At 34.3% G+C, this 15,439-nt stretch overlaps 3 protein-coding genes and 1 pseudogene across 5 annotated transcripts; 2 read left to right on the top strand and 2 right to left on the bottom strand.

Annotated features, from left to right (window-relative positions):
* The first annotated feature begins 1,104 nt into the window (after positions 1-1,104).
* Positions 1,105-3,947, top strand: LOC143550822 (BEL1-like homeodomain protein 7; annotated as a pseudogene). Its single transcript, XR_013138391.1, has 4 exons — positions 1,105-1,884; positions 2,452-2,824; positions 2,932-2,992; positions 3,567-3,947. The product of XR_013138391.1 is annotated as a BEL1-like homeodomain protein 7 (transcript).
* A 351-nt stretch (positions 3,948-4,298) lies between these two features.
* LOC143550821 (ribosome biogenesis protein BRX1 homolog 2-like) lies at positions 4,299-6,489 on the bottom strand. Its single transcript, XM_077041407.1, has 7 exons — positions 6,158-6,489; positions 6,002-6,080; positions 5,232-5,356; positions 4,923-5,024; positions 4,779-4,847; positions 4,610-4,708; positions 4,299-4,511 (listed from the first exon to the last, which is right to left on the bottom strand). Exons 1-7 carry the CDS (start codon positions 6,482-6,484, stop codon positions 4,380-4,382), a joined length of 933 nt encoding a protein of 310 aa, XP_076897522.1. The 5' UTR covers positions 6,485-6,489; the 3' UTR covers positions 4,299-4,379.
* Positions 6,490-7,828: 1,339 nt separating this feature from the next.
* Positions 7,829-12,202, top strand: LOC143550842 (26S proteasome regulatory subunit S10B homolog B-like). 2 transcript variants are annotated; one of them, XM_077041425.1, is made up of 10 exons: positions 7,829-7,996; positions 9,197-9,316; positions 9,424-9,560; positions 9,658-9,819; positions 9,903-9,989; positions 10,597-10,683; positions 10,778-10,915; positions 11,448-11,639; positions 11,720-11,818; positions 11,915-12,196. In XM_077041425.1, exons 1-10 carry the CDS (start codon positions 7,894-7,896, stop codon positions 11,987-11,989), a joined length of 1,200 nt encoding a protein of 399 aa, XP_076897540.1. In that variant the 5' UTR covers positions 7,829-7,893; the 3' UTR covers positions 11,990-12,196. The 2 variants fall into 2 exon arrangements, with proteins under 2 accessions (XP_076897540.1, XP_076897539.1); XM_077041424.1 differs by having other exon boundaries at positions 11,720-12,202.
* A 1,503-nt stretch (positions 12,203-13,705) lies between these two features.
* Positions 13,706-14,943, bottom strand: LOC143550820 (uncharacterized). Its single transcript, XM_077041406.1, has 2 exons — positions 14,487-14,943; positions 13,706-13,957 (listed from the first exon to the last, which is right to left on the bottom strand). The coding sequence occupies exons 1-2, from the start codon at positions 14,907-14,909 to the stop codon at positions 13,757-13,759; spliced, it is 624 nt and encodes a 207-aa protein (XP_076897521.1). The 5' UTR covers positions 14,910-14,943; the 3' UTR covers positions 13,706-13,756.
* Between the last annotated feature and the right edge of the window lie 496 nt (positions 14,944-15,439).

The raw sequence follows: 15,439 nt of genomic DNA, 5'->3' as shown, positions 1-15,439 counted from the left end.
TGTTGTATATTTGTATATGCTTTAGAATCCGACATAACGTAATCAACGCTACTGAACTTGTGGTGCATAGAAATGAAATGTTCAACATGAAATCTCAAATAGGGAAATTAATATATATAAAAGTATGTTCTTTAGAGATTTGTAGTGCATCAAGTGTAATGTTACTTCCTTCAAAGAGTAGTGTAATGATAGAAGATTATATAAATAGATCATCATCATGGTTTGTTCTAATATTAGTTTTATGTGATTATGTTGTTTTTCATACCATGATGTATCTATTGTTTCAGTTGTTTGTGTGTTTTCGTTGGACGTGTATTAATTATTTTTGTTTGTTTAAATATACAAAGTAAAACGTTTGAAATTTAAGGTCTCTTTAATTTTTTTTGTATCCACCCCCTTATTGTTAAAGTTATGAGAAAAAGAACAAAACACATGCATGTCAATTAAGGTGCAGCTAACTACTTAACTAACTCTTGCTATTAAAAACTTTATGTGAGACAACTGAAACTTGATATATAGTATATATATAATATAAGGTTTTAAGTTATGAGAGTTTGAACTATAATTAAAAAAAAATAGAATCTAATTATGGTTATATTATAATTTGTTTTATACAAGTGTATAAATATAGTTTCAAGTGTTTTTAATATGTGTATTAGAAATATTAATTTTTAAATGAGTAAATAGCATGTTTTTGCAAAATTAAAGTGCAAACAAATCACATGATAAGAGTGTGAAACATGGTACATAACTGCATAAGTATAAGAACCATCCACATGTATGAATGTTGAATAGTACATGAATCTTAAGACAGTGTGTGTTAGATACCCATTAACTTGACATGAAGCCATCTTTACTCAATCTATCACCATGCTTTAGAGGCTTAGTTCTAGAGAGGTTTGACTATAAATGGAGGGTTTTAGGTCCACCTACTGGCTGTTACAGATTGCACTCCTTAACCAAATATCAATACCAACCAGTTCTTCTCTAACCTTCTATAGAGACAAACACATATACAATAACATTTTCTTGGTCTTTTTAACATACTTTTTAAAGGGTGTCTTGATATCATCAAACAACTCCCAGTTCTTGAAATCAAGATTGATGATGATCATGTGGTTAAGGTTCATGGGTTAAATTTACTGCTCCATTTTACCCTGTGTGATCACACAAGTGAATTAGAAAGAGGGGAAAAATCTTGATACAGATGATAAAAAAGTACCTGTCTTGCTTTTATGTTCTTGTCCTTTTTTCCATCAATTAATGTTACATTTCATCAACTGTTTGTCTGGTTCACTCTTAAATGTATATTCAATTGACTCATCCTTCATAAATATTCAATCTTTTTTCAGAAAATTCAATGAAAAGATAAAAAGGAAAGCATGTCAAGTTTCAGTTTCAGTTTCATCAATGGCAGATTAAAAGAGCCTATGCATAATTCAGAATCTTTGGAACTGGAATCACTGGTTCCAATTCCAATGTATATGTCACAGCAGGCTAACATATGCAATAATATTCATGATGCTGGAGTTCTTGATTCCAACGTTGTCTCGTACCAAGAATCCGGTAAAATGATGTTGTTGGATCAAATTCAAATGGGTTCGCATGTTCTGCCCTCCGGAATCGAGTACCAGAATCCTAACATCGGTTTTGTTTCACAAGATTGCGAGGGTAATCCGTATGGAAGTGGGAATGTGGTTTCGGATTCCAAGTATTTGAAAGCAGCTCAACAACTGCTTGATGAAGTTGTTCATGTTAAGAGAGAATGATTCCCATGAAGTTTTGATGGAATCAGAAAACCAACAAGATTCGAGTCTACTGTCAACCGCTGAAAAACAAGATTTAGAGAACAAGATGATCAAGTTATCATCTATGTTGAAAGAAGTAAGTTTCTTGTTTTCGTATGAACACTTGCACAAGTTTGATCCCATTAATATTGTTCTGGTTCCATGGGTCAAATTTTATGTTGGTGATTTTAGTGCCGCTATATCATTTTAGTATAATTTGATTAACTTAAAGACCGTATGAGAAACTGAAATACCCTCAAAAGTTCTAAAACACAAATCCCGCTGATATAACAGATAAACGTCATTTGATATAATGAAAAGTTGCAACGTTTCATCCCAATAAGTGTGATGGTTCAACCCCCTGTGTAAATGAAATCATTCGGTCTGTTTTAGACACGAGATTACAACTTCGATTCACAGGAATGAACATCTTCATTCTTTGCAGACCTTTTGTCTTATCTGATAATCGATTTCGTATACGCGCGAAATACTATTTTGAAACCTATCTAAGTAGATTCAAATACAAAACCTACATTATATGTTTCTCATACATAAACCAAAACTTTTTGGCAAAAAGGTTCATTCATTATCTTTTCTTGAAACCAATGAAGTTTTCAAGAAAACATAACCAAGAACTCAAAATGAACAATTTTTATATGCACAGGTTGATAGAAGATACAAACAATATTACCATCAAATGCAGATTGTTTATCATCATTTGAAGGCATTGCTGGGCGCGGGGCTGCAAAAACCTACACATCACTCGCGCTCCACACCATTTCAAGCCATTTTCGGTGCATAGGAGATGCAATTAATAGCCAGATAAAAGTTACATCAAGAAGCCTTGGTGAGTCGGATTCAAACGGGAATGGAATCGCGATTTCCAGGTTAAGATATGTGGATCAGCAACTTAGAGGACAGAAACATGATCAGAAGTTGAGCATGATGCATCAACATATTTGGAGGCCGCAAAGAGGGCTTCCTGAAAGCTGTGTGACGATTCTACGTGCCTGGATGTTTGAGCATTTTCTTCACCCGTAAGTGTTCTTCAACTTCTTGATCTTTGTCATAATATTCGTTTTGAAAGATTGTTTACGCCCGGAATCAGAACCAGAATCGCTCAGTCATTTTGTTTTTAAAGCAGATATCCAAAAGATTCGGAAAAGATGACGCTAGCTAGACAAACAGGCTTGACCAAAAGTCAGGTAAGCTTCATGCTTGGAAACTAAGCCACTCGTGAGCTGCTTGAATCGATTCAAGCTTAAATGATCCCGAGCCTGGGCCTAAAAATGTGCTTATCAAGCTTGAACTAGCTCGTGAGGCTAAACGAGCGTACTCTTTATATAATTTTTATTATATTAGATATATTTTTATGATAGTCATTATTATATATTAAATTATGATAAAACAACTAAATACTATGTGTTATGTTAAATATAAAAAATTATAATTAAAAAATAAAAAAAAATAACTATAAATTAATATAAAATAATAAACAAATACTAAATAAAACAAGCATGGGCCAAACTCGAGCTTAAAAGCTACTCACGAGCTGAGCTAGAGCTTTAGAAATATAACTTGAAACGAGTTGAGCTCAAACTTAACTTCTCGTAAGTTAAATGATCCGAGCTCGGCTCGTTTACACCCCTAGTAGCTATATTGGAAAATACCTAGATGTATGTTTACAAGTTTTAATTACATTCTGAAATCTTTATAGCATATTACTTGAAATGATGATATGGGGATGGGTTCATAGTCAATAATAATCAAATGAAACAGGTTTCAAACTGGTTTATAAACGCACGAGTTCGACTATGGAAGCCAATGGTGGAAGAAATATACCAAGAAGAATCTGCAGATGCTGCAATGGACTCCAATTCTTCAACAGAAACCACACCCGAAATGACTTCACTTGATCAAGCACACCGTATGAACCCGAGTGCAACATCATCCTATCAAGCTACTCACATGAAAATGGCGGGTCACATTGTTGGTGGCCTTGATGTCATCAAAAACCCAATCATTGACAAGGGGGTGTCACTAACGCTAAGGTTACCGCACGCGGATAATAGTAGCTGGCACCACTTCTCTTCTCTTGAGAAGCATAGTCATGATTTAGTCGATCCAAGAGATGTTACTTGTGACACCCCAGAATTATAGTAACCAATATTGTAACAAATCTATGCCAAGATCAAACCATCGTTCATCACAATGACGTAGTCTAATCTTTTTTAATGAGTTAAACTGATTATTACACAGATAGTCTATCTGTTCTAACTCTAATCACACCTCAAGTCTAGATTCAAAAAGTCTCATAGGTTACATGGTTTTTCATATTGTAACTAGTTTGGACTCTTGTTAAATTTATGTAATCACTCTCCTATTAATATCTCAGGTACAAAACCTTATAAGGAAGACTCACCTTGATCTGTTTGAGTTGTAAAATATGCCCATGAAAATATAGTGATTGCATATTTATATAAGTTTCAAAAGTATCTAAAAATAAAAAACCAAAATCGCTTTTTGACCCATTAGACAAATCTTAAATCCATTTATAACAGAATCAAAGCTCACAAAGGGTACAATGGATCATCATTCCTTCCACATGTCTGCAAACTCATCGGTCTCCAATGGATTCGTCATCTCATGCATTTTTCTTCTCGTCTTGGCTTTAACCTTCTTTGCATACTTGCCAGCCTTTTGTTTTTTCTCCAATGAACGTATCTAACATTGACAAGTCAAAATCAAATCATAAATCATATACGAAAACATTAAAACACACAAATAAATATATAAAGATTGCGATATACAGAACTCCAAACCTGATTTGGTGAAACATAGAATGGATTCTCATATAAAGTTGGACCTCCAAAGCTACCGCCAAATATCTTTATTGGATTCAAACAAAATCTTGGACCAACCTATACAGTTAGCAATATGTTAGACATGTATAAAAATATATAACTTATTAATGAATTCAATGTTACAAACCTCGATGAGGGTCATCTTTTCCAAACCGCCTCGGTCAATTTTATCCGCTCCAGTATGAGGGCATGATATCTGTTACATAGGATGAATCAAACATTAATTTAGTTTAAGAAAACTCAAAACATGTTCATTATCTTTTTGACAGACCTGGTAGTTACGGAACCATATGTGGTCATCAACAATTGAGAACACGAAAACATGGTCATGATAAGGCTTTGATTTTCTGTGTTCCTTTGGAGTTCCAAATATCTGTTCACCAAAACAAATAATAATGTTACTATAACAAAAAACCAATTGGACCTGACTTGTAATAAAGTTACACAAATACATCACCAAATGTACGATAGATTAACATATGTATTGATGACTAACTGAATACTTTAACTATAACAACTGATTAGCAATCTAGTGATAGCAGATAAACTAACCTAAGTACCTAACTAACGATTGTCATACCTGCGTAATCATTTCTTTCAAAAGTTTCCAGTGTGGATCTTTATCAAAATTTGAAGAAAATGTGAGAAGAGGGCGAGAGCCTTTAAGATGATTTCCAGTGAGCTTTAACTCTTCCATTGTGTGAACTAAAAGATTAAAAAAACAAATCAATAAATATACAAGAGCCCCAAATATATTCACCGCTTTGCACAATTTTTCATAATATAATCAGTATTGTAAAAATCGGTTCTAGGCGGCAATTAATCAGTAATCGATCCCATACTCCTAGACCAATACGATTTTCATCCAATCGAACCCAAAAATCAGTAGTTTGACAAAGGCAGTCCAAATAGGCCCACGTCAGACCACGATTGAAATGCAATCGGACCTTGGTTTTTTAGCCCGTTAAAACCAGTTATTGGTTTTTCTCATTGATTTTTTATGTTTATGTTTGAATTATACTATGTGAACTTTTATATGTATTTTTTCAAAATTATAAAAAAACATACATATACAATTTTGGAAAAAAAACATATAAAGCTCCAATCATATTAATCACAAGTCGATTACCCCACTGCCCAACCATCGCCTAGCGAATTATACAACACTGGTGATAAATGCATATACTATATGAACTTTTATATGCATTTTTTCAAAATTATATAAATACATACATATACAATTTTGAGAAAAAAACATATAAAAATTCCAATCCTATTAATCACAAGCCGATTACCCCACTGCCCGATTAGCGTCTAGCGTGTCATACAACATTGATAATAATATCTTACCTGCATTAACTAAAAACTTTACAGATGGACCATTTGGGCACTTAGACATCCACAAGTAAAGATCTTTATGTTTCCTACACTGAAATATTTAAAAAAAACAAATCCATCAAACACCAATTAAAAACCAATCAAAAACCTTTAATAAAAAAAACCAACCTCAAAAAACAAACAAGAAGAACAGCTTTTAAGTTCAACAAGCTCATTCAAAGTAGCTCCTTTAGTAGCCTTGGATTCAACTTTATTATCCTTCTTGCAGTGCGGCAAAATGGACACCAGATTCAACATTAAATGTCGATACCTGTAATTAATGCGACGGGAACAGGTGACGAGAACCTTCTCTTTGTTTCTAAAGCCGGTGGGTTCTTGTTGGTTTTCCGGCTTGTCTTTCCAGCCGAAGAGAGTCCGTTGAGGTCTCTCCGGTGCAGTGTCATCCTTCTTCGCCGCCGGTAACTCTACCTCGCTGTGTTTTCGCTTCTTCCCCATTGCCCAGAGAGTAAACCCTAAACCCTAGAGCTAGAAATTGATTTGTTTGGTTAATAATGGAGAAATGGGTCATAAGTTAGTGGGCTTGTGCCTTTTGGACCACATTTAAATGAATCTCTTCAATGGACATACTGGGGTACAAAATAACATGTTCCACACGTGATCCGGAACTGGTTCTTACTTGTACCTAACCCGTGTGTACGACCAGGTATATGATATCCTCGAAGCCGTACCTAGAATTGGAATCGGAAATTCTCGGTCAACACCCTACCCGAAACCAGGAAAACCCGGTCAAATACCCAATTATACCCGGAAGCGGTTCCTACCGAACTCAGTTTTGACTTTTGTTGACCATATCCGAATCCCAAAAAACTCGGTCAAATACCCGACTATACCCGGAAACGGTTCCTACCCGACCTACTTTTGACTTTTGTTGACCATACTTGAAACCAAATCCTACCCAGCTCGGGTTCATGAACATACCTGGTTTGTGCACCACTAACTGGACAAATGATAATTTAAAGAGAAATTTGTATTCTGTGACATCATTTTAAAAAGAATGTTTACTTGAACTTGCCCAAAATCATCATTTGAAGTAATATATAAAATTTTAAGTGGGTACATTTGATGACATTACATGGACGTGTCATGTTATCGTGTTTAATTGTTAAGACCATTTGTAATGCAGCATTCACTGATATTTAAGGTAGAGGGAACGCGTCCCAAGGTGTAAGTTAAGGATCTCATGATGAAAACGTTCACAAATGAAAGAAGGGAGGAGAAAGAGACCCGCGTAAGGAGATCACACTGCGTACGTGAGTCCATAGTCTGCCACTTATTGCACATGCTCATAGCATGTCATACTACCCTAAATGATCTTTTTTTCGTTGGTTGATAATTTGAAAACTACTTGTCGTAATGGAATCTTACATAAGCAAGTTAGAGGTGCACAAAATATCCGGTTCCTATCTGTACATGGCCCGTGTGTAGTACATGGTATTGGGTTTCTCTCCTGGACATGTACTCAACCCAGACCCTCTAGAACTGGTTTCACATTTACCTAGTCAAAACCGACCTGAACCCCAGAAAATCAGGTTAAGTACCCAAATATACCAATAACCGGTTTTGACTTTTGTTGATCATACCTGAAATAGCTCCTACCGATTTATGCACCTATACTAAAATATGGCTTCATTATAAAAGAACCTACACAAGATTCCAGCCCACTAAGCAGGAGCCTGGTAACTATGGAGGCCCAATCACGTTAAATGAAGTAACTACATATACATCTTGAATTTGGGGGATATGCCAAAAACTAGTTTTCTTGATCAGCAATTCATTCATTCATACATTCTCCTTACCATACCAAAACAGATCAATAATAATCAGTCGCACAGATTCATCTCCAGATGACGAATGAAGGCGAAGATGCCATACGTCGCCGAGGCGCCATTACCGAGTACCGGAAAAAGATGCTCCAACACAAAGAGCTCGAATCTCGTGTTCGAGGAGGTCAGATTAATCATTTGCATACGAAAACCTAATTACGTTCGTCTGATTCTATAATCAATCATACCTTATTAGGATGACTAGATTTTAGGTTTTAAATGTTCCTTGATCTGTTTAATCGGCCTCTATCTGGATAAGTGTTTTGAAATATGCTTATTTTAATACTGCTGCTCTGTTTAGCTTAATTTGAACAGTTGCATTGGTGTTGCAGAATTTTTGTTGAGTTTGTTAAATGTAAGCATCTAATTATGTGTTGTTGGTGGGGTGTGGACTAGCGATTAATCGGAATGGAACTTTTATGTATAATTTTCAGTTTTGTATACACACACACACATTTTTATATGCATTATATATTTATACACACACACACACTTTTTTATATGTAATTTATATATATATCTACACATTTTATATGTATTTCATATCTAGGATGAGTATCATTACAGAACTCTTAAATTATTTAAGAACTTGAAGGAACTCTTAATAACTAACTTTTTTTTATAAAAAAAATTTGTATGTTAATGTTTATCTGAGTGTAGTTTTATCACTTTTTATATTTATATTTACGATTAGAAGTATAAAAATTAGTTTTTACACATATCTAAATTTTTGTTTACATATATGTGAATTTATTATTACATAAATTTAACACATGAAACTTGTGATTTATATTTGTAATAAAAATTTATATATAAAATATGGTAAAACTAGTCTCAAACAATGTTTATATATGAAAAAAATTTAAAAAATTTTCTTGGTTGTTATGAGTTCCTAAAAGTTCTTATATGGAATCAACGGAAATTGGCCGGAATTAAAGCTGGAATTAAGGTTCAACTAGATCCGATTAGGTCCGACTACTGATTACCCAGAAATTAATCAATCACTGGTTAACTAGAGATTAATCGCCGACTAGTCCTGCTATTTACAACATTAGATCTAGGAGGTTTCTAGGGATGAAAGGCTTTTGTAAATCATTTGATGAATGATGAACCCTAACCTAATTGTAGCAATTGTTATGATCTTAATGTTGAATATTCTGATGATATGATTATTTTAACTATGAATCACTCACTTTGTAGAATGGTAGACGTTGGTGGTAATTATGGATTATATAGTATTCTATTGAAAGTATAACTTATTTTGTTCTATTTGACTATACTGCTGTTATGCTAGATTAACAATTATGTAACTTTATGTTTGCAGTGAGAGAATCTTTGAGGAGCACAAAGAAAGAATATGCCAAAACAGAAGATGATTTGAAGTCTCTTCAAAGTGTTGGACAGATTATAGGCGAAGTTCTCAGGCCTTTGGACAGTGAAAGATGTATCTAACATTTCCAATATTCTCTTTAGTTGTCATTAAAGCATTTTACTACACTTGTGTTAATTATTTTTATGGATAACTATTGAGTCTTACATATTATGTTGCAGTGATTGTTAAAGCCAGTAGTGGTCCAAGGTACGTAGTTGGGTGCCGAAGTAAAGTGGACAAAGAAAAACTAACAGCTGGGACTAGAGTAGTTCTTGATATGACAACTCTAACTATTATGCGAGCACTCCCTCGTGAAGTTAGTATAGATTATTTATACTATTGTTCTATTGGTTGATTATTGTTTTACCATTTTTTTTAAATAACATACTCTTATTGTTATATTATTATTGCAGGTTGATCCAGTTGTGTATAACATGCTTCATGAAGATCCTGGTAATGTTAGTTACTCGGCAGTTGGAGGACTATCAGATCAGATTCGGGAACTTAGAGAATCCATAGAATTGCCTTTGATGAATCCCGAGCTCTTTTTAAGGGTGGGAATCAAACCTCCCAAGGTACATAGTGTGACCAATTTCCAATATGTGAATTATAAAAGATTTTAGAAATAAATTGTTTTTGTGTTTTTTTTCTTTGGTAGGGTGTTCTTCTTTATGGACCTCCTGGTACTGGCAAGACTTTACTAGCTAGAGCAATTGCTAGCAACATAGATGCTAATTTCTTAAAGGTACTCTTTTATTAATTGTATTCACTTTTCATTATGGCTATAAATGAATCATACGTTCAAAGAACGAATACAAACAAAAAATTTCGTTCAGTTAATTACATGAACGGGCATGAACTGAGGCCATGTTCGTGAACTTTTGGTAATGTGTTTGTTCATATTCGTTTGTTTATATTTGGTCATTAATGGTGCTATATTTTATTTTTTACCTTTTGTTTTACTTCTTAGTTTAGTATCCTAAATTCTAAGCTTCATCTGTTTTTATTAGTTTATTATGTTAACTTTTATAGTGAAACTCTAGTTCTTCATTTTATATATATTTTCGGTGATTTTGTCCAAATACTTGAGTTTATGAATATTTATTTTTGTTTATCAATTTAATATAAGTTGGTTTGTGAAATTAACGAACTAACACAAACAAAATCATTTCCTTAATGAACACATACGGACGAGAAACTCCGTTCGGTTTGCGTTCGTGAACTGTTCGTTATGCTTAATGAACGAACATGAACAATTTTTTTTTTGCTTTGTTTACCGCTCTATTTTTTCATGTTTTCACAATATGGTTGTTGACCCATTATTTATTTTAACATTTTGAAATCTTTTGTAGGTTGTATCAAGTGCCATTATTGATAAGTACATAGGAGAAAGTGCAAGATTGATCAGAGAAATGTTTAGTTATGCACGTGATCACCAAGTACTACTTCTAACATTTTTTTTTGTTTTCTTGTTGAATAAAGATTTATTTTCTTCAAATTATGCTTATTTCTTAATTATTAATAATTTTGCAGCCCTGCATTATATTTATGGATGAAATAGACGCGATTGGTGGACGTCGGTTTAGCGAGGGAACAAGTGCTGACCGTGAAATTCAAAGAACACTCATGGAGTTGTTGAATCAGTTGGATGGATTTGATCAGCTTGGAAAGGTGAAGTTTTTTTTACATAAAAATCATGTTTGAAAGTTAATTAAACGTACATGCGTGTGTTTGTTCGTTTAACTTCTACCGAACAAACTAGCAAACATCAACAATTAAACGACTGAAGTTTTCTTGTTCGTTTTTCGTTCATTAAGAAAAAGAATGTGTTCGTTTATGCTTGTTCTTTAACGGTATAAACGAACAGTTCACGAATGTAAACAAATGAACATAGATGAACGAGTATAACTGAGCTACAACCAATAAAAGAGTAAATGCGTACAGCAATGTGTAATGGCCGTAAAACTTATTTAGTGCATATTAACGAACGAGCATAAAGAATTTAATTGAGAAAAAGCTCACAAAGTAGACATGTGTTCATGTTGATCCGTTTAACTATATGAACTTAACTATACGAACAAAAATGTTTTGTTCATATATGTTCTTTAATTAAGTAAACGAACTTCCCTCAAACAGTTCACAAACAGTTTACTTAACTTCCGGTTCGTTTACAGACGTAATTTTATTTGGTTGGTGTTTTTAGGTAAAAATGATTATGGCTACAAACAGACCCGATGTTCTAGATCCCGCTCTTCTTCGTCCCGGTAGATTAGACAGGAAAATAGAGATCCCACTTCCTAACGAGCAATCAAGAATGGAAATTCTTAAAATCCATGCTTCGGGAATCGCCAAGCATGGTGAAATTGATTATGAGGCTGCTGTTAAACTTGCTGAGGTGTGTTACGGTTTTAAATTTTGAATTGTGACATTTGTGGTTTATTTGTAATTGGTTTTATATTTTTATGCAAATGGTAGGGTTTTAACGGAGCTGATCTTCGGAATGTGTGCACCGAAGCTGGTATGTTTGCTATCCGTGCAGAGCGTGATTATGTTATCCATGAAGATTTCATGAAGGTAATTAACCTTTGTTCCGTTATTAACAAATACATGATTTGTTTTTTATCTTCAATGGGTGGAATTTTAATACTTGTGAGACGATGACTGTTTCAGGCTGTTCGTAAATTGAATGAGGCTAAGAAGTTGGAGTCGAGTGCTCATTACAGTGCTGATTTTGGGAAAGAGTAAGGATTTTCAAATGGATTATTTATTGTAATGTAACTCTTATGATTATGTAAAAGATTTATTGTTTAATCACTCTCTTTCATTGATTTGATCAAAAAACGTTATATAAAAGAATTAAGATATTAAGAAATTCGAATGCACTGTAATTTGATTCTGTGGACAAAGTCGGCCATTCTCTTCTTTGTGTCTGCAATTAGCGCTTGCAAGCTCTGTATTACTAAAATTAACTCAATTCGAGTTGGGCATGATTGATAAACTCGCTTATGTAACAGTACCACCATCAACAGACGATCACAAAAAAATAGAAAACCATAATCAGGAAAATATGAATTCGATTTATACTTAACAATCATGACCAGAAAACAGCAAAAGTAAATTTCAAACTGCGCATTATTGTAAGCCTTAACTATGAATGATCCGATAATTGAGATTGAGCTGCAACATCGAAAACAATGACTACACGTCGATGCCTTGACCGGAAGAGTAAAGTCTCGGTTGTTTCTTGGTTTGTAAGAGGGGACACACTTTGTATGGGCAGACAAACAAACGTCGTCTGGTATTGAATTGGTAATCTGAACAGAGCAAAATATGAACAGTAATGTTGCCAAACTTGCGATGTTTATTTAATCAGAAAATTTATTTACTCAAAAAGCTGATTACAACGAACGAGTCTGTATGAGTTAGATTACTCCTAATTCTACCCGAACACAAAGATAAACTATCTTTGTCTAATATATCTATATAGATAAACCACCATCTGTATTTATTCACTATTTGGTCCAACTCACCGAACTGGTTCGATAATTACCAACATGATGGTACTCTAAACCAGGATCATATGACAATGACGTTACTCTAAACTGTGCTTAATATGAGCGGAGCAGACAGATGGACTACAATACTCTAAACCAGGCTAAATATGAGCGTGGAGCCGGCTCTTGAGGTGTGCGAGAAGAGCTTAGGTTATTGGACCTAAAAAGGATTTTTATTCATATCGATTTAGTAAAGTTTAGGTTATTAGACCCAAACAAAATTCATTTGGTAAATAATGCTAGAAAAGTATATAAATAATGCTCGAAAAGTTTCACAATCATATAACAGCTTCAAAAATAATCGGTTAACCTTTAACTAAGACTGTGTTTGCTTTTTCTTTTTTTAATATATTACTGCAGTGTTTGCATTTCCTATTATATTTTTAATATATATTAATTGTTAATGTTAAAAAAAGGTTGGTTTATATACTTCATTACTATTACTCGTTAGGACTTATGGGCATTTTTATAGTTCGGCTTAGTCGATGTATATAAACTATCTATAGAAAAAACTAGCTTAATGACGACAGTCGTCTCTAAGCGATACGAGCAGAAGTAAACCAAGCTCAATACGATCGAGCGGAAATATCCCTGTTAGCCAGGCTCAATATGAGTGGAAATATCCCTGTAAACCAGGCTCAATACGAGTGGTAATATCCTATCATTGGACATGTAGTTGAATTGCATGTCAACAGTGATTACCAGAAGAACAAGGATCATAACATAAATACATATGAAGGAAATTTGAAGTATATATGTGGAGAACGTAAAACAATTATAAACCACTGACATTAAGGTGAGCATATATAATTATATAGTTATATAAATCACATACAGAAACAATAAAACACAACTACTAATATATACATAACACAATACATAAACCGTTGACTTGATATCTTGCAGAATCCAGAAACAAAACACCGAAATGAGAAGAGCAGCTAGAGAAGATGAAAGATCAATGATGACCCGGAAGTTTGTCTTTAATCTTGTCCAAGAACCCCTTCTTTTCCCGTTCTTTCTCGATGGTGGTGGTGTCGGTGCTGTGTGCGGCTGCTGCTTTCTCTTTATCTTTATCACCGTGTCCCGGAAGTTTCTCTTTTATTTTCTGCACGATACCTTTCTTCTTCCTCCTCCCTCCTTGTCCGTCATCTTCCGACTGCATCCACAATATATAAACGTACACTTATTTATTTAATATATTTTTATTTGCATATTTAGGTGTAGGTGAGAACCAATCCGAGCTACTCGAGATTGTCTAGCTAAAAAATGTAACCTAGCTTATCTAAACCCCAGCTTCATTTATCGAGCTTCACGGGAAGCGCGAGCCCAAACGAACCTATTTTTGTTTAAATTTAATTTAATTAATAATATATAAAATATATTTATATAATAACTATTATTATACATAGAATTACAATAAAATTAACTAGATAATACATAATTTGTTTTACACAAACTCAATAATTAAAATATATAAAAAAATATATTTAAACTGCATATAAATAATTAATTAATAAAGTTTGAAAAAACCAAAGTCAGGCTTTGAAACTCTACCCGCGAGCCAAGTTTGAGCTTTATAAATAGAGCTTGAAACGATCCATGTACAAGCGTCGTCCAGGCTCGTTTTTCATCAAAAAGACAATTGTTCACCAAAGAAAATAATTGATTCGAACGTAACATCTTACCAAACTAGAGGTAGAACTCGTGGATCGTTCCAGCGGCTTCTTATCCTCTTTAAGAACATGTTGAGCCTCGGTCTTCTTATCCTCTTTAACAACATGCTGAGGCTCGGTATGACCCGTATGGCTTCCCGGTGCTCCAGCACCCGCAACTGCACCGGCTGTATGTTTGACATAGTCCACTGGTGTCGGGGCAAAGTGGGTCCCACCATGCACTTCCGAACCCATGGTTTGGGTCGCCTGATCATGGGTCGTCTTATTATGAACCTCTGATCCAACGGTCATGGGATTGTGAGGAGTTGATCCAACGGTGGTGGCGACGCCGGTGAGGTGGATTGGAACACCATGCTCGTCGGTGAGTTGAACAGGGCGGCCAAACTCGTCGGTGAGTTGAATCGGACGGCCGAGTTCATCGCGAATATCTGCCATTTTGTATTTAAGTAATATTGTATGTTTAAGTTAACCTGGGAGAAGAGTGTTTAATTGGTTTTGGGTTTTATTATTTATGGTGGCGGTGTTTGTCGTGTTATTATAAGTAGGCAGAACGAGGTGGCCGGTGTTGCATGCACTTTGGTTATACGTGTCGTTGCATGTGTAGACTGGATGGAATGTTGTGTGACACGTACGAGGTGAGTCATAGGAAACGTTTGTCATATATTGTTGCATGTGTGTTTAGTGTAACTAAATTGATATATCCACTAATCCACTATTAGCTAAAAAAAAAAAGCTAATAATGGTTAGGTTTCTATTTTTACTTATCTAAAAGCTATTACCATTTGATTCTGAGAAAATTAGCAAAATAAGCATTTTTGATTAAATTATCTTTGAAAATAAGGCCAACAGAAAAAACCCAACCATAATAGATGTAACAAATTTCTTTTTTTTAAACGTTAACAATTTTTAAAGCTCCGATTAGCAAGACGTTATACAGCCGAGGAAAAGCAAACTATATGAATAAA

This window comes from Bidens hawaiensis, unplaced genomic scaffold (genome assembly GCF_021521415.1).
Source record: "Bidens hawaiensis isolate Kalapana, Puna unplaced genomic scaffold, B.hawaiensis_p1.1 tig00016189_1, whole genome shotgun sequence".
NCBI classification, from domain to species: domain Eukaryota; kingdom Viridiplantae; phylum Streptophyta; class Magnoliopsida; order Asterales; family Asteraceae; genus Bidens; species Bidens hawaiensis.
The sequence above is the reverse complement of the archived record's forward strand: the minus strand, read 5'-3'. Positions and strand labels throughout refer to the sequence as shown.